Here is a 21,202-nt window from a genome sequence, read left to right on the forward strand (position 1 = left end):
GCCCTGGCGGCGGCGCCGGGACAGCGCTGTCCCCTCACGGCGCCGCGTGAGGCGTGTGTCCCTGGCGGGCTGCTCCGGGACAGCGCTGTCCCCTCACGGCGCCGCGTGAGGCGTGTGTCCCTGGCGGGCTGCTCCGGGACAGCCCTGCGCTGGGCCCGGGGGAGCCCGCGACAGGGACACGGCTGTGCCACAGCACCCCACCTGCCGTGAGCCCCGGCAGGGCGCAGCAGCTCCGCAGAGCCAGTCCCCATCCCCATTTGCACGGGGTAGAGAATTGGTTAAAAAATCTCCAGGCTGAGTAAAAAGGAGCTCTCCCGCGACTGAGCACCTCATAACAGTGACTGCAGTAAAACCAGAAAATAAAATGTTTTGTTATCACTGAGCATGTAATCCCCAGTCCTCGAAGTCTGTCTTTCATTAGCGGGTGAAATGAACCAGCTAAAAGGTTTAAGAGAGAATTGACACTGTCAAGGTAACAAACACAGAAAAATTACTCTGCACCTGCGGGCTGGGCTCACACGGAGCGTGCAAGATGCAAGACCTGGGAGCTCGGACCTGGTTTCAGGCATTAGGATGAATAGGAACCCATGTAACGGGAAGTTTCTAGACTGGACAGCTCCATGTCAAATTGCGATACCTGAATCGGGTGCCTGAGTGATACGGAGGATTACAGGGGTGCTTTTGAAATGGAGCTTAAATGGCTTTCACAGACTGCAAGCTCTGTTATGGCTGCAGTAAATTTGAGCCAGTGAAAGCCTTTAAGGAAGTATCAGAAAGATGACAGTTTTCATTTGGGGAGAAAAGTGGGTCTGAGGTGGAGATTAATCTCAGTTGCCAGTACAGAAATGGCTGTGAATTTCTGTTTGGAGCTATTATATAAAAGAGACAGTGCTGAAATATTCTGTAAATTCTTTAACAGATTTTCTAACAGTATTCTGTAGATTATACTAATTCAAAATTCAGCGTCTGATTTTCCCCAAATCCCTAATGCTTAATCCCACTTTGGTCACTGGGTTATTTATTAACACTTGGTAAACAAAGCATTAGATATTTCTGCATCTCATTCCAACTGGAACCTCACTTTTTTTTCCAAGATGGGAAATGGTCTATTGCTTTGTATTTTAGTATTGATTCCTGCCTTTGCAGCCTCAGACTTTTTGCTAACACATGTCAGAAACATCAAGGTAAGTAATCAACCGTGTGTGGGGCTCCCACTCCTCAGAGATTAATTTCTTGCAGTTTATCAGCATTTATAAGGGAGTTCATACAATGCTGGCATCAGGAGCTCTGTGTTCTCTGGTACCCCTGGACACAGCATAAAAGCTGGAACTCAGACTGGCTGATCTGTAATCAGCCTCAGTTTTAAATCAGCTCTGAACTTCTCCCCCTCTTTTTAAAACATCCATTTCCTCTGTTTTCACTGTCATCACCATGTAATTTTAGTGAAATATTTAAATGTGTAGAGCAGTCAGTGCTGTCAAGGAAATTACTTTGGCATTTGTTAAAGAATACAAGTGAAAAGATGGCTCTAAGAAACGAAAACAGAGATGTAACATGACATCAAGATAAATGCCTACTATCCAAATGACATGGTAGGATTTTCCTCAAAAGATCTTCATTTTATCACAACATGAGATACATCTCTCAAAGAGGCCATTCTGATTTTGACTGGATCTCTGAGTAAGGCAGTGCTGCTTGATGTTTTGCCTAATTTTCTTTGGTTAAGTTGCTGACCACTGCTCCTCACCTCCATAAATTATCTTCCTCTCTCTCAGTGGCTATGGACTCTGAAAAGTTAGAGGGCAAATCTCTTTAGGGAGCATTCTGAGTTACTGAGAACAGGACAAAGCAATTTACGTTTGATTGCTGGTTTTTAGGTTATGATCTTTGCCAAGATTTTTCTTTGAAAATCAGGATAATAGCATGTCTAACTTTTAAAAGTCTACATGAGATTTAATGCTGCAAACTGGAAATGCCAGAGATCCTTATTATTTAACCATCATGTTGCTCAAATATAGCTTTTTCCTGATGATTACCATAGTGCCCGTGGTTCTCTGTATGTCTTGCAATGCTAAAGCCTTTCTAAATGGAAATCTGCCAAAACTCTGTAATGCTCCATCTGTAAATGCAGAGTACTGTGGAAAAGTCAGTTGACTCTCCCAGTTTTGTTCTGTACTTCAAACAAATGTGATTTGATTGAAATGGAGGAGATTGCTCTGTAGGGTGAAGGTCTCTGTGCCCATCTGTGTCGTGGCCCCTTTGAGCAAGCAGTATCCAGTGCTGAAGTAGGGCTGGAATTCTGCCTGGCTGATGACCTTTAAGCTGTCAAAGCTGCTTTCAGAGCCACAGCCAGGTAGAAAAAACTGGCAGAAATTCTGCTGAAAGTGGAACAAAAATCCACATCAGAGTTCGCTGTGTGTGCTAGCACACCATGTTTGGATGAGCTGCATTATGGGCTCTTCCCTGTGGCACCCAATTAGCATCACTTGGGGTGATGAAATCTTCAGTGTTGCTGTAGATTCAGAAATAATTTTCATGCCTTGTTTTCCTATGCAGCATTTAGGGGTTTATGCAAATACCTCACTCAGTGTTGTGGATTCCCAGTAGTTGCTTCAAGATAACTGTGCAGTCTTTGCTGAGTCTTTTCGTAGTGCCATGATTTAGTTTCCCAAGCTGTGCAATCAGGGCTTCTCTCAGCAAGTACTGTAGTGGAGTCCTCTTTTCCCTCTCTGTTTTCTTGGGAGTTCAAATTTATTTTCCTCTCCAATTTCTGTAGGATTTTTGCACCTCTATTCTTTTCTGCTGCCGTGGCAAAACAGTATTAAACAAGAGTTTGTTGCTGTTGCACAACTGAAAAATAAAAAAAATTCTAGCAATTGGCGCACCTGGCAAATACATGAAAATAATACAGAAACATTTTATCAAGTAACAATTACCCAGGGTAGAGAAAAGTCTCATTTTAGTCTAGAATTTCATAATCATTTTGAGTGGCACACTATTGCTTTTTTACCCACATAGCTCAAAAGAACCTTGATGTTAGTGATGGCTCAAGGTACACGAAGTGAATCATTAAAAATGAAAAATCCCAGAACAAAATCACAGTCACGTAATGCCCTCCCCTGTGCAAACCAGGGTCAGCTAGAGCAGATAACTGGGTGATGTCCAGCTGGGTTGAGTATCTCCATTGAAGATCAGCCCAAGTGCAAAGTGAGTAGTGCCTTTCACAGAGAGAATTTTCTGTAGTTTCAATGGAAATTGCAGAGTACCCCTCAAAATATTTACAGAATCAAAATAGAGCTCCTTCAAAACTACTGTTGAAGCCATAATTCTGATAAAAAATGTGCACAACAGCAATTCTATAAAATTTAAATGCAGGTACAGTATCTTTCATTTTGGAAGCAGTAGTCTGAATTGCAGAATTTGTAGCTATACACATTTGTATAGTTTTTTGTTGGTTTTTTGTTGTTGTTTGTTTGGTTGTTGTTGGGTTTTGTTTTGTTTTGTTGTTTTTTGGGTTTTTTTGTATTTTGTATAAACTGCCTGGTAGTTCCACTGTAAGGAAAAGTTTATAGCAAACAAACTGACATTTCACAGAGTTCCATCTTTTGGTTTCCCAGGGTGCATACTTCAGTTTGTGTTTTGTGAGGGGAAGTGACAAGCTGTCTTGACAGTATGGATACAGAAAAGGTAATTCCAGTATTAGAAAGGTCAGGTTTGAGTTGGTGCACAGTCTATACAGGCATTAAAGGAAGCCATAAATGCTTGTGAAAAGGAGAGATGGACACACAGAAATCATCTTGATGGCAGTAACCGTTTGAAAGATGAACCTAAAGAAATGCACACAGGCCTTTTTTTGCCAGACTCTTACAGCAGAAGAGAAGCCTTCTCCCTCAAACCTTGCATTACCATAGATTTAATATAGTGTCTTGAACCCCAAAATAAACAAAAAAAAAAAATTCTCTGTGTCTCGGTTTCCAACTGTGAAAGGTACTGAAAGTCTTAAGTGTACTTGAGATGTGCATCTGATTTGTTGTAGCAGGTAAACACGATCCCACAAAATGCCATTCCCGAGGCTCTTGGAGCCAGACGAGATAAGGTGTTTGCAGCTGAGCTGATGGGAATTGAGTTACACAAGCTGTTATTCACTCGGGAAGTTTGCTTAATGCTTGTCCTCTCTTTCGGAACAGAGTACGAGATGTTGTACGGCTTCTGATATTTGCACCTGCTCTGGAAGCAAATATGGGAAACCCCACCCCCTGCAACATTTTAACTGCTTATTTTTTCCCCGCTTCATGCAGCGAGAAAAAATGATTAAGCAGATTTTACTGTGTTCTTTAGCCTCAATGACATTTAATTATAAATGACACTGAGCATTTGAGCCTCTTTTCCTCTCATTCTCCCTCATATTTCAAGGGTCCATGTTTATTTTCAGCTGGAAGAAGACACTTTTTGTGTCACGTGAACAAAATATAAAGTGAGCAACATTCCAAGTTTAACTTACCTTTCAAAACAACAGTATTTAAGGTACACTAACATCAAATGAAAACCAAAAGATTCAACAAAGCTGGGAATGCCATAAGCAAAATAATTACAACCTGCCTCACATCCCTTACTTGCTCTTCCCTCAAATTTACTTCAGTTTATTAATGAAGAGCTTTCTCAAGCCTTCCTTCTCCTGGACTTCTTTTCACTTGTGTCAACTACGCAGATGCTAAGAGATTTATTTCTAAATGCAGCTTTCCTACCTAAGTCATGATTTTTTCCTGTTTTTTCTCTTTACAGAAGCGAAATGCTGATAATGACTTGGTGAGTAAGGCTTGATTTTGTCTGGGCTACCAAGATTTTATAGTGACAAGAATATTCTTACTGTATTCACAAAATATTTCCGTGAGTCCAGTCTGAGCAGGTGGATACTTCTGAGTGTGTGACAGGGGAACAGCCCAGAGCTGCCTGTTTTAAGCAGTAGGACTGACTAGACAGTTTCTTTCCAAGTTCTGATGGAAGCTCCTGGACAAAGAGAATAAATAAATGATTTTTAATCTAATTTTATTTGAATAAGTACCTAAGTTGTTTTGAAGTCACCTGTATCTCTAACATCCTTTCATTCTATGTTGATTTTGTTTTTCCTTTTATGTTGTGGTTATTGCTAAGGAAGGCAAGAGACTTCATCCATGGGGCTGATTCCACTTGGCACCTGGGTTCCCCTTCGGCAGTGATTAAAGGCTTTGATTGTTTGGGGACCTTCTTACTCAATCAGCAGAGATCAGGCCCACCATAAAAGCTCCAAGGTTCTTTCCAGTGCTGGTTTTGCTGCAAGAAGCAGACCTTGTTGTTCCTAGTGGGAACATCTGTTGTTATCTGTGCTTTCACTTAGTGTCCAGAAACCTTATACCTGTGCATTCAAAGAAAATCAGTATTGCTTTGCCTATTTCCTTGTTTAAAAATCACTGAGCTCCAGCTGGGATGAAGCTGAGAATAACATGAAATGGAATTTGGAGGCATTTGGTCTATTTTTAAAGAGGATTACTTACATCCCTGCTCTAGGAGTCATCCAGTCCTCTGATAACTACAGTGACTAAGACAGTGAGGCAGCAGTAAACATTGGTGCTCTTTGAATAACCATGAAGAGTCACTCCTTCAGTAGAGAAAAAACCTGTTCTTATAATGGCAGTATTTTTGCTGTGGTGGTAGTATTTTGTTAAAGTCTATAGCTATAACTTGTGGAATAGCACCATCATGCCAGTGAAATAGATATCCAAGGAAACACAGCTGTGCACCAATATTAGGTCTTTCTTTTTGCTTTGGAGTGATCAGTGTCCTGCTGTGATTTCTCTTTAAAAATATGATTATAACTGATTGACACACACGTGAGTGTAACAGCTAGTCCTCTTTTTGTCTTTTTAAATTTCTCCATCTACAGGTTGTCAATGGGATGGAAATCTATAGCATGAAAATTGATAGCAAAGTAACTTCCCGGTTTGCACACAATGTCATCACCAGTCGAGCTGTCAATCGTGGAAATGTGTCCAAAGAAGTCTTCTTTGATGTTGAACTCCCTAAGACAGCCTTCATTACCAACTTCAGCATGTGTGTAATCTTTACAATATTGTTAAAGAAGACTAAAAATCTGTGCTAATTCAACTGGAAGAAACTGAACCCCAATGTTCATTTTTTACTTTGCCATTTGAATAGATTTCTAAATACCTCCTGGGTAATTTTCTGGTATTAGTAACTTAACATGCAAGATATGTGGAGAAAGGCAAACATTGGTACATCTGTAGAAAAGATGACTAATTTTCAATTATATCTATTCATCATCATGAATAGAAGGGAACCTTAGAGAATGGGGGACCTTTTCCTGCAGATTCATCCACCTTTTCAGAAAAGCTCTTACTCTGGTATTATCAAACTGGGAAAGTTCCATTACTTAATTCCCCTGATGGCATTATAGCTTAATTTATCTCTTCATTTAAAAATCATATGTGAATGAAAGACACAAAGTAGAATTATTCCTTTACATTTGTACCTTCCATTGCAATCATGTGCAGTTCTCCACCATGATGAGGTTTGATTCAGTTAAGCACATCCATCTCTGCTAATCATACTGTGCCTGCTTTATCTCCAGTGAAGAGGAGCAGTAGTTCAGGGCACAATCACTCATATCACATTTTAGAACTTATGTGATAGAATGAGATGATGAGAAATGGCTGCTTAGTCCTCTAAGGAGTTCAAGGATGAAATGCTCCTCTGTAAGTGATGACATCTGGACAGGTGAGTCACATCCAGAGAGTTGGTTTGCCATGGGTTGAGATGAGAAAGGAGATGGTGAAGCTGCTGAAGTGTAGGAATAGGGCAGGTGTAAGTTGTGTTGCTGTAGCCCAGTTTTGATCTAATTTGAAGTAAAAATTGGCTTAGATTCTTTTATGATACTGAGCACAGAGCTCTTCATTCCAGCTAAATTCTTTGAGGAGCCTGGTTTCAGTGAAAGGGCCCAAATCTTGACAATAGCAAGTCTCTGAAAGTGGTTATTAGCAAACAAATCAATAAAGGGAGAATTCCTGTGATAACCTTCAATTGAACTAGGACATTTTCATCTGCAGGACAATTGATGGTGTCACCTATCCTGGAACTATAAAGGAAAAAGAAGCTGCAAAAAAGCAATATGAGAAGGCCGTTTCAAGAGGACAGACTGCTGGTCTTGTCAAGTAAGGATAATGTCTTGTGTGGCTTCCACACCATCACTCCATAGCAGACTGTGAGATTGGAAATGCTGTGTTCTGGCATTTGCTGACATTATGGGACCAAAGAACAATCATTAAGTTATAGTCACTGCAGCACAAATTGTAAAAAGCAAATACAGCCTCTGACTGCGCAGGCACTGTCTGCAACTATGGACAGGCTACTCCTGCAAATTTCACTGACTCTGTGTGACCTGTTCCAGGGATTAATTTCACAGGGAAGCTTGAACAAATTCTATGGGTTGAGTATGATTCTGATAATTGATTGATGATTTTTAGCAATAGATCAAAATTCCCATCTTTGTTTTTCTTCCTTTCAAAAATCATACACCACCAACAATAAATATTGTGAAAGAGGATAAAGATCTTTTTCCTACCCACCTAAATACAGAGCTTCAGGAAGAAAAACAGAAAAATTCTCTGTCTCAGTCAACATTAAAGCAGCCAGTAAAGTCACTTTTGAGCTGACATACGAAGAACTGCTGAAGCGACAGTTTGGAAAATATGAAATGTTCATCAAAGTAAAACCAAAGCAGCTTGTCAAAGATTTTGAGGTAAATGGCAAACTGATCAGATTTGACTGTAATTTAAGAGATGATGAAATTCCGTATATCTGTTGAAAGTGGAGTACCATGGTCATTCCCATTGGTTCACAGGTGAGCTGAAGGCCATGATAACATTTCTCGTGAGTCCCGTGGGGAGCACTCATCAGCATGTTTTAGTGCAGGCTTTTACTTGTAAACCTGACAAATTTGCTCATCTGCTTAGCATTCCAGAAGAAATCTTGTATGAAAACCTGAAAAACCTATTACAATGCCTTGGAATTGTTGGTTTTCTTATCTTCTTTTCTTCGTGTTAGAGCCAGGATTAATACTTAAAATCTAAGTTCCCAGAATTCCAGCATGAATAACTATATGCCTTTATAGCATAAACTCCAGCTTTCTCACACCACTGTGAAACAGCACCATCTTTAAATCACAGTGATGCATATGTCACATTCTGTAATACTGCAGCTTTTTGTGCCTATCTGCCATCATAAGATACCACTATCTAGCTTTCCAACAAGTCATATTTCTATTAAAGTTTACTTATTTCTAGCTTTGTTTTTAACTTCTGTGTTTGAAAAGGCCTCTTTGGCTGAAGATGTGTCCGCACAAGTGTAGCTTTGAACTGCTATTATGAATTACAAAAGCAAATTTCTTATTTTTATGAAAATCCCTCTTTCACATCTGTAGTTGCTTATCTTCCTGTAAATGGCTGAGTTGCTGCATTATGGTTTAATCAATGACAATAAATTTTCAATTAATATTTCAGATTGAAGTAGATATCTTTGAGCCCCAGGGTATCACTGAGCTGGAAGCAGAAGGAACATTCATCACCAATGAGTTGCAAGATACCATTAAAAAAACTTTTTCAGGAAAAAAGGTACGTTGATTACTGCATTCCATGATTTAATTATTATGGTTATAATTCCAAAATAATAAATTCAGTGCTAACAATGGCAGCAAGAGGAAACCTGGGTACCAGTAAGATTATCTCTTAGAGAAAAACTGCATTGCTAACAAGTAGTTTTCCCTTGAATGGGGGTGGTAGAATTCCTAAAACATACAACAGTTTTGTCAAAGGTATCGTTCAGAGTGAAGAGCTGACCCAAAGCAGACAGGGAAATAAGCATTTGGAGAAAGCCCTGGATAGCAGCCTTCATGTGTCAGTTACCACCAATAAATTTCTTAATACATATGGATACATACAATCTAGTAGCTAACCTGATAAAATAGGGTATTCTTATGTCTGTGAAAAGAAATATACCGGCTTTAAAAAAATGCAGATGTGTTCTGTAGAAGGCTTTCAGCTATTAAGGTTCATATCTAAGGAAGGTTTTTCTTTTCAGGGCCATATCTCTTTCAAGCCAACCCTCGATCAGCAGCGAACCTGTGCAAATTGCTCCCAGTCTGTTTTGGATGGGGATTTTACTGTAAGATATGATGTGAAGAGAACAACTCCAGATAATTTGCAAGTAAGTCTAACAGTTTGAAATTCTGAGCTGTTGAACAGTTTAACTTGCACAGTAAAGGTCAGTGAGCAGAGAGGGCCAGCTATTTCCTCAGACAGACAGCTGAGGGTGAGCTGCAGTCAGTCTTCAGGGTGGGATCCAAAACAGTGGAGTCCATGGATAGGAACAGGTATAGCTGTGACACAGCTGGAGACAGATGTTCTGACACTGTAGCTCAGTCAGGGACTAAAGGCTCAGTCTTGCACTTAAATGACACTCCTGGGCCCATGGACTGAGGTGAGATTGGGCAGGGCCATTAAAACTTTTTAGGCACTCAGAGGCTAGAAATGAAATGAAAGTGATGTCTCCTTTATCTCTTTTACTTTTTGGTGGTGAAGTGGGGATTTTTCTTAACATTTTCTTTTTCAGATTGTCAATGGCTACTTTGTACACTTCTTTGCACCAACAAATCTACCGAAGTTGTCCAAGAATATTATTTTTGTATTGGATACTAGTGGCTCAATGAGTGGAAGAGAAATAGAACAAGTGAGTTATTACATGAGTGTAGAGTTCCAGTGAAAGGTCTGGAGCAAGGTGCTGGGAGGGAGGTGGTGCTGGGAGGGACACAATGCCTTACAGTGCTCAAGCTGTACAAAGTGGCTCAGTGGTGTGACCTCTCTAATGACCAGTGCCAGATGTACTAGTTTGCAGTGTTACAAAATCTATGCATTTAGCCTATATTTACTTTAAAATGTCATTAGTTCAAAACCCCAATATCAACATTTCCAGAGAGTGCTGTCATGTATTTGACAGTTCCAAAATAAGCTGTGCATACAGATTATGTGCATTTTCTCTATTCATTCTGTATCTGGGAAGCAGCAGATCTTTTCGGAGTTATGACTGAGTTAATGTTCAGAATTTTCAGGTTTTGGTTCTGCATCAAAATGTCCAGGCATGCTTGTTTATGAGCTTCTCCGCTAACCTGTAGCCCAATTGCCATGCCACCTTATCTCAGTGTAAGTAACCAACCATGACAGGAAACCTGATTTTCATCTCAGCTACAAAGATTTTCCAGATGTTGTTGCAGCTGACTTCCCTAGAGTTACTCTGAAATAGACACAGGGACTGGCAAGAACAGAACAAGCTCAGAATTTTTGCAAGATATACTGTGTGGGAGTAAAAAACCAGCCCAGTGCTGAGATTTATGGTGTAAAATCTGTAAGCACATATTCTATTAAATGTTGAATTATATATTTAAATCTCTTTGTCTTATAGACAAAAGAAGCACTTCTAAAAATACTAGATGACATTAAAGAAGATGACTTCTTCAATTTCATATTATTTGATAGTGAAATATCTACCTGGAAAGAAACATTAATCAAGGCCACTCCTGAGAATCTGGATGAAGCGAGGAAGTTTGTTCGGCAAATTTCTGCTCAAGGCAGTAAGTACTTGACTGGCCTTGTCAATAGGTCATTGCATAAGTTAATTTATTAATTGATTCTGTGAACACAATGTTACAGTTTGTTGGGGTTTCAGATTGCTGATGAGACACTCCTGAATTTCAGTTTTACTCAGAGCATGACATCTATTTTTCTTAAGTTTCCAAAGTCCAGGTACTTTTCTGTCTAGACATCCCCCTGTCTGTAAAACCAAACCTTTAGTTTTCTTACAGTCATAAAATCTCTTCAGACCCCAGTGAAAAATGGACCTTTATTCTGACATCCTTTGCTGAACCCAAATTTCTATGTCTATCTCATAGTGACAAATTTACATGGTGGTTTGATGAGAGGAATTGATATTCTGAATGCTGCTCATGATGAAAATCTTGTTCCCAAGAGAAGCGCCTCTATAATTATCATGTTAACAGATGGCCACCCAAATGTAGGTAAGTATGTGTTGAATGGAATAGTAAAGAGAGTTTGTTAACTAACAAACAATGCTAGTTAATGTTGGCCTTCACCTTTGACTTCTGGATATTTTCATGATTTGGATGCTACTATACCAGCATCATAGTAGTAAATCAAGCTTTTAGTAATGACTCCTAAGGAATCTGAACATGCCAAGTCACATTTGATTTTGCGATCATTTTATCTTTTTTGAAAACAACTCAAACACTTCCTGGTTTGATGCAGGTATATCAAATACTCACGAGATTGAGAAAGCAGTGAAGAAGGCCATTGATGGTAGATACACCTTATACAATCTTGGCTTTGGCAGTGGTGTTGACTACGGCTTCTTGGAGAGGATGGCACTGGATAATAAAGGATTGGCCCGTCGGATTTATCCTGACTCTGATGCAGCTTTGCAGCTTCAGGTGCAGTTATTACCACATACATGAGATTAGAGATACGTTAGGTCAGATTTACTGATATTGTTTTCAAATAATCAAATCCCAGTGTGTAATCTGATACTGAGATACTCTAGAGTCTGCTGTGAACAGAGTATTAAAATCATAGAATAATTTGAGTTGGAAGGGATCTTTAGTTGCATTTAATTTTCCCCTTCTCTTCTATAAGCAGGAAGTGCAGGGACAGTAAAGGGAGATACTGTGAGCTCTGGCAGGGAGTTTAAAACTTGGCATAGGATGACACAAGTCACAGTTCTGAAGGACACTCTGGTGGAATTGCTGCATCTCCTGCACCTCACAGGTTAATGCTCTAGATATTCTTTCTTTAGAAACTCACTGCGAGCAGGTGTATCTTACCACACTCTGGAGGCATTTTCGAGTTGCATAAGACATGGAAACTGGTCATACATGGTTGTCTTTTTCACTGCTCACATTCCAATAGCAGCCATTCAAAGAATTCAGCAAAGAATTAGATTTCACTGCAAGCTCTGCTAAAATCCAATACCAGTCTCCTTTGATTATGTTCTCATGCCAGTCTCTGCAGAGAAGAGGTATGGAAAATTATCAAATAGTGGGAGGCTTGGTATCCCTCTTGATTTATATTGATGGAACTCATCATCCACAGCACATTGTTCTCAAATATTTTTCCTTTCTCTTAGCAAGACTGAAGAGTTTGTATGTCCTTTCTCATTTCCATTACTTGTAGATTTCTAGGCCTCGCACTCTGAGATTTAACTAAATATCTAAATATTTCTTATAAAATACACTTTTAGTTTTCATTGCCGAAATAGCAGGATGTTTCTAGTTACAGATCTACCCATGAATTAAAGAAACAATGGTAGTTAAATGTTTTCTTTTCTTTTTCTTTTTTTTCCAATCCTACAGGGGTTTTATGATGAGGTGTCAAATCCCATGCTCATAGATGTGGAGTTAAATTACCCAGAAAATGAAATATCAGACCTAACTACTAACAGCTTTAAGCACTTCTATGATGGGTCTGAGATTGTGGTGGCTGGGCGCTTTGTAGACAGCAACCAAAACCATTTGTCTGTAGATGTACGAGGTGAAGGTGTAAGTATGGATTTCTTTGACTTCTGTGAGCTACGCAAAATCACTGAATGCTTCTTTTACCTCCATTGTGATGAACAAAAATGCCATGTGAATGTGGAAAACTGGGTTATCTTCTGTAGTGTACACCTCTAAAATTCCCAGGAGCAATGGGACAAAATTCCTCATATGAACTGGCAAATTTCTGGGGTAGAACCAGGCTGGTTTTCAATTTCATAAGATTTTCAAGTGTAAAGGTCTTAATTTGGGGGAAGTTCTGTCAGTCCCTTGCTGCTTGTGATACAGAGAATATTCTTACTCCCAACAGGCGAATGATGCCCTGTCGTACACTACACAGCAAGGTGCTGAGCAAACAGCTCAGGCTTTCCAAGAACAGCAGTACATATTTGGAGAGTACATTGAAAGGCTCTGGGCCTATCTTACCATTGAACAACTCTTGGAAAAACGGTAATTATACCTGGAATAATACCTTAGCTCTGAGCCCCTTACACCCTCTGACTCCTGCAGTTTCTAGGATGTGAGGCTGAGGTGCCAATGGGAAAGCATAAAAATCAGTGAGGGAAATCCACCAACCTGTTGGCCTCCTTAGCCTCAGTATTCCTTTTTCAGGTTGCAAATGAAACAATTTTAAATTATTGCAAGTATAAAGCACAGTTTTGCCTTTCTCTTGGACAGCCAGTAGAATCAGAAGTGCTCTTAGACTGTAACAGATATATCTTATTGATAAATTACCTGCAGAGAAATTACTTTACTTTAATATATTTAATCTGAAGTGTGGTGAGTGATTCAGCAATCACTGATGCTGGGAGTGTCTTCCTGTATTCAGTCTTACAGCTACAGGAGAAGAAAAGGAAAACCTTACAGCTCAAGCCCTGGCTCTCTCACTAATGTACAAGTTTGTAACACCACTGACATCCATGGTGGTAACAAAACCAGAAGAAAATAACAATGAAGAGGGGATTGCTGATAAACCCACTGAAGGTATAGACATCTTCACAATTGTTCTGTATTTGAGAAGCCAAGAGTTCCTTTGATGTTCCCCTAAAGAAAGGATTTCATGTGGGCACGGTTTTAAATATGTATCTGAAAAATCTACTTTCCAAGCCTGGCACGTGTGTGGTTTATGCAAAATTATTTCTCATTGTAAAGCTCATTTCCATCAAACCATCCTTCATTACTAAATTATATGGGCAAAGTACTATAAATTTAAAATAAATTTATTTTAAACTAAATAGAAAAACTATTACAGAAAAAGACCCTGAAAACCAAGAAGCATTTCTGATCTAATAATCCAACTATATTCAGATTATTTACAATTATTTTCTCTTTTATTTTTCTACATACTTCAGCCTAAGGATAGATGTAGTAACCTCTTTCCACATGAAAAGGGAAAATTTGCTAGAGCTCTTCCTCAGGCAGGATGTATCAGGTTGTAAAAAGATTGAGATTACATATGTAAAACACAATAGTCATATATATATTGCAGAAAGAGAAGTAATTATATTTAAACCACACAATTTGTTTTCAACTCCTCTGATATTTTAGCTAATTATGAACTCCTTGCTCAGTGGAACATTCTTCCTTCCTACACTTCAGCCTCTCAGTTTAACCCCTGTGAACAAATATTCTGTTGCTCCTTGGCCAAGCAAGGGAGTGCTCTCTGCTCAGTGTGCCCCCAAGCCATCCTGACTTCATCTCCATGTATTGTTTGAGCCACCCTCATCCCACAGGTCTGACAGAGGCTCTCCAGTCTCTTCTATCTTTATTTTTTTCCCCAACTTTTATTTAAAGCCCCTAAAAATTCCTTGGAGGCTCTGTGTGGGCTCTCTGCTGCCTTCTAGATGAAAAATACTTTCTAATCTGCTGATTTTGGCATGGGAACTTCACGCATTTTAGCATAATAGATATACTGGAAATTAGTGAGGTTTTTTCCAGCTGCAGTAAATCCTGAAACCAGTGAACTGCTTAAGTGCCCTTCAAGTCTGAATCGTTCTTCAGGTATTCTGCTGATAAATTTTTGCAGTATTTTTCATTACTCTCATAATGTAATACTGACATAAAACCCCTTCATGATTAATTTAACATTCAAAACACTGCACAACATCATGACTTTAAAGTTTGCAGCTGGCTTCCATAAGATAGAAACCCCCAAACATCTGACAGAAGTGGCATCCACTCAGTCATCTTCAGTTCTTTGCTTTCCCTTTCCAGGTATTTGTAGTACAAAGCCTCTTTTCTGAACCTCTTTCCAAGGAAATCCTCTCTGTGCATAGATAGTATAGAGCAGCAATAGGAGAAAAAAAGCACTGCCCCTGTGTAAGAAAACAATTTTACTCACCCTGAAGTCTCAATTCACAAACCCATGTACTGAATCATCCAGTCAGTATTAGTAGAATCATCTAAATGCCTGGAAAACCACAAAATAGTAAGATCAGTAAGGAACATTTTGCAGTATAGGTGTAGCATAACAAGAAAACAATTCCAAATAGAGCTCTTGTCCCATACATAATAAAATGCAGTTCTGCTGCCCCACATAATAGCTTTTTACTTTTAGTACATCTCTATTTGATCTGAAAATACTGAGTTGTATCACTGGGAAGAAATGGCATTACAAAATACTGAGGATAGCTGGTCGACTTTTCAAACAGTTTTTTTACAATGTTTTATTAGGGTCAGAATCCTTGCTGTTTAATTGTATAACTGAAACTGTACATTTCTCTTCTTCTTCCTTTTACTTCTTACCTGCCCGTGATAACAGCTGAAGGTATGTACATTTCTTATTAAATTTACTTAATATTTTTAATAGAGATGCATTTCCTACATTACTTATTTGATCTGGGATGCAATATTTTTGTAAAGTTCATGGGGAATTAATCAAGATTGTGTTCTAGACATACAACTTTTCAGATGGATAGGTTTGTAAGTAGTGGTTCAGTTTAGTTCCTGTCTCTGATGGCTGCAGCATCCCACCACCGTCCCATAGAATTCAGTACAAGTAAGCTGCTCTCCAGGGCTGGCACTGGGGACTTCCAGGTGCCCATGTGTAGCAATCTCACACAAAGATGTCTTCATTTATGCCATGGTTGCTACTTTTAAAGCACAGAGCCCTGTCTTCAGATACCCTGACAGAATTTCAGATGTAAAAAGAGCAGAAGGGTAGAAAAATGTGGAACCAGGTGGGCAGTTCTTCCTTCCTGGAGGTACCATTTAAACAAGGTGGCACAGAGGGATCAGAGAACAGCAGAGCAAACCCCATGCTCCTGGGGAAGTAACGTTTGTGGGGGAAAGCAGGGTGTGCTTCCAGCCCCTTCAAGGCTGTTGCTTTGTAAATGTTAAATAAACTGTTTTGACTAAATTTTTACTTTGGAATATTTAGAAATTTGTACATAATTACAAGATTTGGGGGTTGGTTTTGGAAGGAGGAAGGAATGAAGTAGGTCAGATTGGATTTTTCTCTTTGTAGCTTCTAAAATAACATTTTATTTCATTCAAGCAGGGATGTTCACAGGTCCTTTGATGGGTGAGTCATTTACTTTACTTTTCTACATGGGGCAGGATCTGTCAACTAAAATTACTTGAGGCAGAGATGCCTTTTCTGGCAGTACAACTGCACTTAAACAAATACTACCAAATTCTGCTCACTGCTAAAAACACACTTAAAGGTTGAACAATAGGAGGTGACAGTTTTAGCTAAATAGTTTATAACAGTAAATGCCTGTTCATCAAACCACCATTTTTTCCTGAAAGCTGTTTCCCAAGAACAGAGGATGGATTTCACTCTGCATTTCCTTTGGAATTATATAAAACAAGGGACTGTGATGTCAGCATCTCTTGCTAAACTAAAGTGTTCAGTCACTTGTGCAAAAAGCATCTGTTTTATTCAAGAGACAGCAACTGATCCACCAAATTGCTGGCTGGACCATTCTGGAAATGGGAGAGTTAGACTTTTTTCTTTTTTTCCTCTGGAAATTAGTGCCAGACTCTGTCTCTGTCTAGTTATTTCAAGACTTCACCGAAAAGACCTAAATTCATTCTAGAAAAAACAAACTAACAAAACAAAACAAACACAACAAAACAACAAAAAAACAAACACCCCCCCCCAAAAAAAACCCCCTCACACACACCAAACCAAAACCAAACCAAAAAAACCCAACAAACAAAAAAACCAATCCAAATGTCAAAAAGTCCGAAGTTTTCAGTGGATGATGTTGCATTTCCTCAAGTCTGAAATATTTGTGTCCTACAGATAGGCTTCTTGGGCTACATGGAAACCTTAGAGCAATTCAGACTACAAGTGAAATCTGTCTCTGTCCTGAAGCTTTTTTTGATTCAAAAACAGCACACAAACTGTCATTCTATAGATTACATGCTTTAAAAACTAGGATGCAATTACTGATTTACCTAGCATAGTAACTCCCTGACTTCTTACATGGGCCATGCAATTTTCCATTTTGGTGTGAGTTTTTCTAACAACTTTCTTTCCTTCTGCAGCTTCACCACTGTATCACACATATGCATCACCACCCACATGGTATACGAGTGGTGAGTAGCTGGAGTAGTGTCTGTCTAGGAGAACAGAAGAGGGTATTTAAGGTTAAATTACACAATTCTTATGGATATTTTAATTAATTCCCTTCCATAAAAGCAGCCATTTTTCATTTTAATTTTATTTTTATTTAATTTTAATTTTATTAATTTTATTTTAATTTACTTTTGAAACATCTCTCAATGTCTTCTAAAGATCAAGTAATTGAAATTATATGTGGTGATTTTCTCAGTCCTCCTTCCCATCAGTAGGTTTTGTGTTGACAACTGCCTGTTTTCTATTAAATAGTTTATATATAGTTATTAAATTTAAATATTAAGCAATATTAAATGCTCATGTGGAGCTTTGACCCTGTGTATCACTATACAGACACCAGTGATTTACCTTTACAGTTGATGGAGATCCACACTTCATTATATCAGTACCACAAAAAAAAGATGCCATTTGTTTCAATATCAATGAAAACCCCGGCATGATCTTAAATTTAATAAATGACCCGGTTACAGGTGAGTTTTTGACTATATTTTTAATACAGGATACTTCTAACAAAATGTGTTTAAAGGTTGTTTCTCTCTTTATAATGCATAAGCAAAGTTAGCAGGGGGTCTTGTAGCAATGACAGTGTACAATTGCCATGACAGTTTTCACTTCCTGTAGCAAAGTGAACTTTTAAAGTTACTTTAAAAACCACTGTGAGGGTTGAGAGTAGTAATTTGTCTCAGTGAGTTTTAGTAGAAGCAATAAAATAATCCTTAAGTTGCCAGTTTGTGGAATATCTGATAAAGAGAGACTGATGTCACTCAGACTCTGTACCCATCACAAAGTGGGAAAAACTGAACTTTTCTCAACAAAATGAATATTGGCTTTGTGGAAATTCACAGACCAACCCCCAGAACTTTATTTTGCTTTGGTACAAATGTGCACAAGTAATTCTGATCTATTTTTCAACTCATATTTAATTTCTTAAGTTGTTAAATTTTTAAGATTCTCCTTGACATCAGTTGATCAGGTCGTGTCTATAAAACAATACTTGTTTCATTTCTGTATTAGGCATCACAGTCAATGGAGAACTTATTGGTGATAAGAGAGCAAATAGTGATGCAAAGATCCAAAACTCATATTTTGGTAAACTTGGTATTGCAAATAAGCAGCTGGATGTAAAGCTGACAGTAACTCCCGAGATGATCACAATTCAGAATGGGGATGAGAAAACAGGTTTCACCTGGCTGGACTCGGTCACCTTGCAACAAGCAGGGTAAGACTTACAGAAAGGGTATCAACCTCTTTTATTACTTTCTACTCTTCTTAAAATATTTTTAAATGTTGATCAATAATACACTTCTAAGATTCATGCGTGAATCTAGAAAAGCAATTGATTCAAGCCCTGCTGGATTCTGCTCTCTACTTCGTTGTGTAACTGCTGAATTAGTTACAAATTTCTCCGCTTGAAATAAATACATGAAGAGTTTTCTCTGATTTTCTATTGCTATGACTAAGGTAAAACTAGATTTGGTATTGTGCTTTATGTAGCAGTGTCTTGCAAATACTTAAGGAGTAACTTCAGACATAGTGTGTAATTTTTCAAAGGCACAATAGTGTTCCAAAAACAAATCTCCATTTTGAAAATGGAACTTGTGGCAGTTACAGAATTGGTATATTTTTTCTTGTCAGCAGGTATATTTCTCAGGGGATCTATTACAGAATCATTTATACCTGTGCTATAGGTTTATAGAAGGAACAGGCAACATTTTCTCTTCCTACTCCTTTAAATTTCACTGTGTAGAATAAAATTTCTGCCTTCTCAAGGCCTGACAGTGCAGCAGAAAGAGCAAACTGTCATTCATACACATGACTTTTTTTTTTTTTTTTTTTTTTTTTGTCATAAATACATGGATGATATCACTGACACAGTCAGAAGCAAGTCTTCTCTATCCTAGCACTAAAATAGGCACTTTGGGAGTTGACTTCTCTGCAAAACTAAAGAAAAAAGTGTAGTGTAGCATCCAGGCAAAGAAGTGATGGTTTTATCAATAGAATTTGTATCACTGAGCATGAGGTGCCGTATCTACGTATCATCAACCTATCTGTGACTACACTGTTGAAGTACAGGTTTTGCTAAAAACATCTTACTGAAAATTTTGAATGCCAAGGAGTGTTTTCCAGTGTCATTTAATATGATTCTGTAGCTGTGAACACAAAGGGAGACTCCATGGACCAAAACAGCAGCACACCCTTTCTCTTAAAAAACACTGAGCAGCTTATAGAGATATATTTGTTTCTTCTTCTCACATGTCTTTCTGTTGCTGTGAACTCTGATAAACACAACGTTCTAAGTCATGTTTTTCTTTTTTCCTCAGTTTAACTTTGATCATTAACAGGAAAAAAAATCTGGTGCTCTCAATGGGCAGTGGTGCCTCATTTGTTGTTGTTTTGCACCAAGTATGGAAGAAACATCCTCTCCACCAAGATTTCCTGGGACTGTATACATTGAAAAGTGATAAACTGTCTGAAAAGACCCATGGATTATTAGGTACGACTTTGTTTAGTGTTTCCCTGATGGTCTTTCCCTATGAGGCTCCATAATTTATAGACAGAATATTGTACTTGTGCTGAGAATAATCACCCCCAGAAATTTCAGAGATCAGCACATGGATTATTTGATTTTAAAAAAACCTGAAGACTTGGAAAACATGTAATAAATTCAACTGAATAGACAACACACCAAATGAGGATATCTTTAAGGATATCTAGAAAAAGCTGTAATTGTTCTGTGCAGTCAGAAGCTGGAACTTACATCCAGATGAAGTGGATGCAATTCCAGGTTATAAACAGAAAATACGAATGATACCACAGCCTTACCTGAAACTTGGTGTTTGCTTATCCAATCAAAACCCTGAAGGAACACAGAAACCAGTACAGGAATGTAGAAATTCTGGGATTTCTGTTTGGTTTGCTTCTGTTTTTATGCCTGAAATGGTAATTTTCACTTCTCTTTCTAGGACAGTTTTTCCGGCCCATTGACTTCACCATACTTGAAATTCATCCTGGGCCTGATCCCAAGAAACCAGATGCCACAATGATTGTTAAAAACAATGAACTGACGGTAACAAGGTACAAAATTATGAAGTTCTTAGCAAAGACTTAGGCGAGATTCCTTGTCCAGGTGCAGTTCCTACCTCAGTACTCCCATGGCTTTGTTTTCCCTTCCAGGGGCTGGCAGAAGGATTACAGAAGAGATCCTAAACATGGTGTTGATATTCCTTGCTGGTTTGTCCATGACAATGGAGCTGGGCTGATAGATGGTGTTCATACAGATTATATTGTTTCCAGTCTCTTTTAAGCAACTACAACTTCCTCCAAATGCACAGGCAGACAACATTTATCTGAAAGAACAGTATTTTCAACATATAAGAACTGTTCAAAGCATATAAGCATACCATGGTTAGCAAGGACAAGGGATGATGGTTCTCTTACAGAGTTTTACTGTGTATTTGATCCAATCTGAACGGCAAGATCTCTCGTCTTCTGAAGTGTCCTCCTTATTAGGTTTAAAATTCTGACTTAAAATGTTACTTTGTAAAACATAACAGAAACCCTCTACCCAACTTTTAGTCAATAATTGAGTGTCAGGAGTGATTAAATAAAGTATCAGTACTCAGTGCCTGGTTCTGTTATTCTGACAGCTCAGTGTTCTCATGCCAGTTTCACAAAGCCTGGGGTGCCAGGTGCATTTTGAAATTGAGCACAAGAGGACATGTGACAGCCCAGACCAGATTTTGGGATGATCCTGTGGTTCTTGGAACCTCCTGATCTCCTGACTGTGCAGTGCTGAGGGCTGCTGCCAGCACAGGAGGGACTCTTGGCATCCAGGACTTCTGTATTTTAGCATTTTAATTTGCACCTAACTTTTGAATGTCTGAATCTTTATAAATTAATGAAACACCAAGGTTGCAAGCAGCACTCACATTTGAGTAATGATAGCTCTTTTGGACTGCATCTTTCTTGAG

General features: G+C 38.7%; 1 protein-coding gene across 1 annotated transcript; it reads left to right on the forward strand.

Moving 5' to 3' along the window:
- Positions 1-1,094: 1,094 nt before the first annotated feature.
- LOC120758207 (inter-alpha-trypsin inhibitor heavy chain H3-like) lies at positions 1,095-20,535 on the forward strand. Its single transcript, XM_040076198.1, has 22 exons — positions 1,095-1,184; positions 4,783-4,806; positions 5,921-6,087; positions 7,101-7,205; positions 7,630-7,792; positions 8,553-8,663; positions 9,130-9,255; positions 9,661-9,777; positions 10,507-10,675; positions 10,994-11,119; positions 11,367-11,548; positions 12,467-12,652; positions 12,957-13,096; positions 13,476-13,630; positions 15,408-15,413; positions 16,143-16,169; positions 17,141-17,191; positions 17,588-17,701; positions 18,246-18,450; positions 19,553-19,725; positions 20,195-20,306; positions 20,406-20,535. The coding sequence occupies exons 1-22, from the start codon at positions 1,095-1,097 to the stop codon at positions 20,533-20,535; spliced, it is 2,679 nt and encodes an 892-aa protein (XP_039932132.1).
- The last annotated feature ends 667 nt before the right edge of the window (positions 20,536-21,202 follow it).

Source organism: Hirundo rustica, chromosome 12, assembly GCF_015227805.2.
Source record: "Hirundo rustica isolate bHirRus1 chromosome 12, bHirRus1.pri.v3, whole genome shotgun sequence".
NCBI classification, from domain to species: domain Eukaryota; kingdom Metazoa; phylum Chordata; class Aves; order Passeriformes; family Hirundinidae; genus Hirundo; species Hirundo rustica.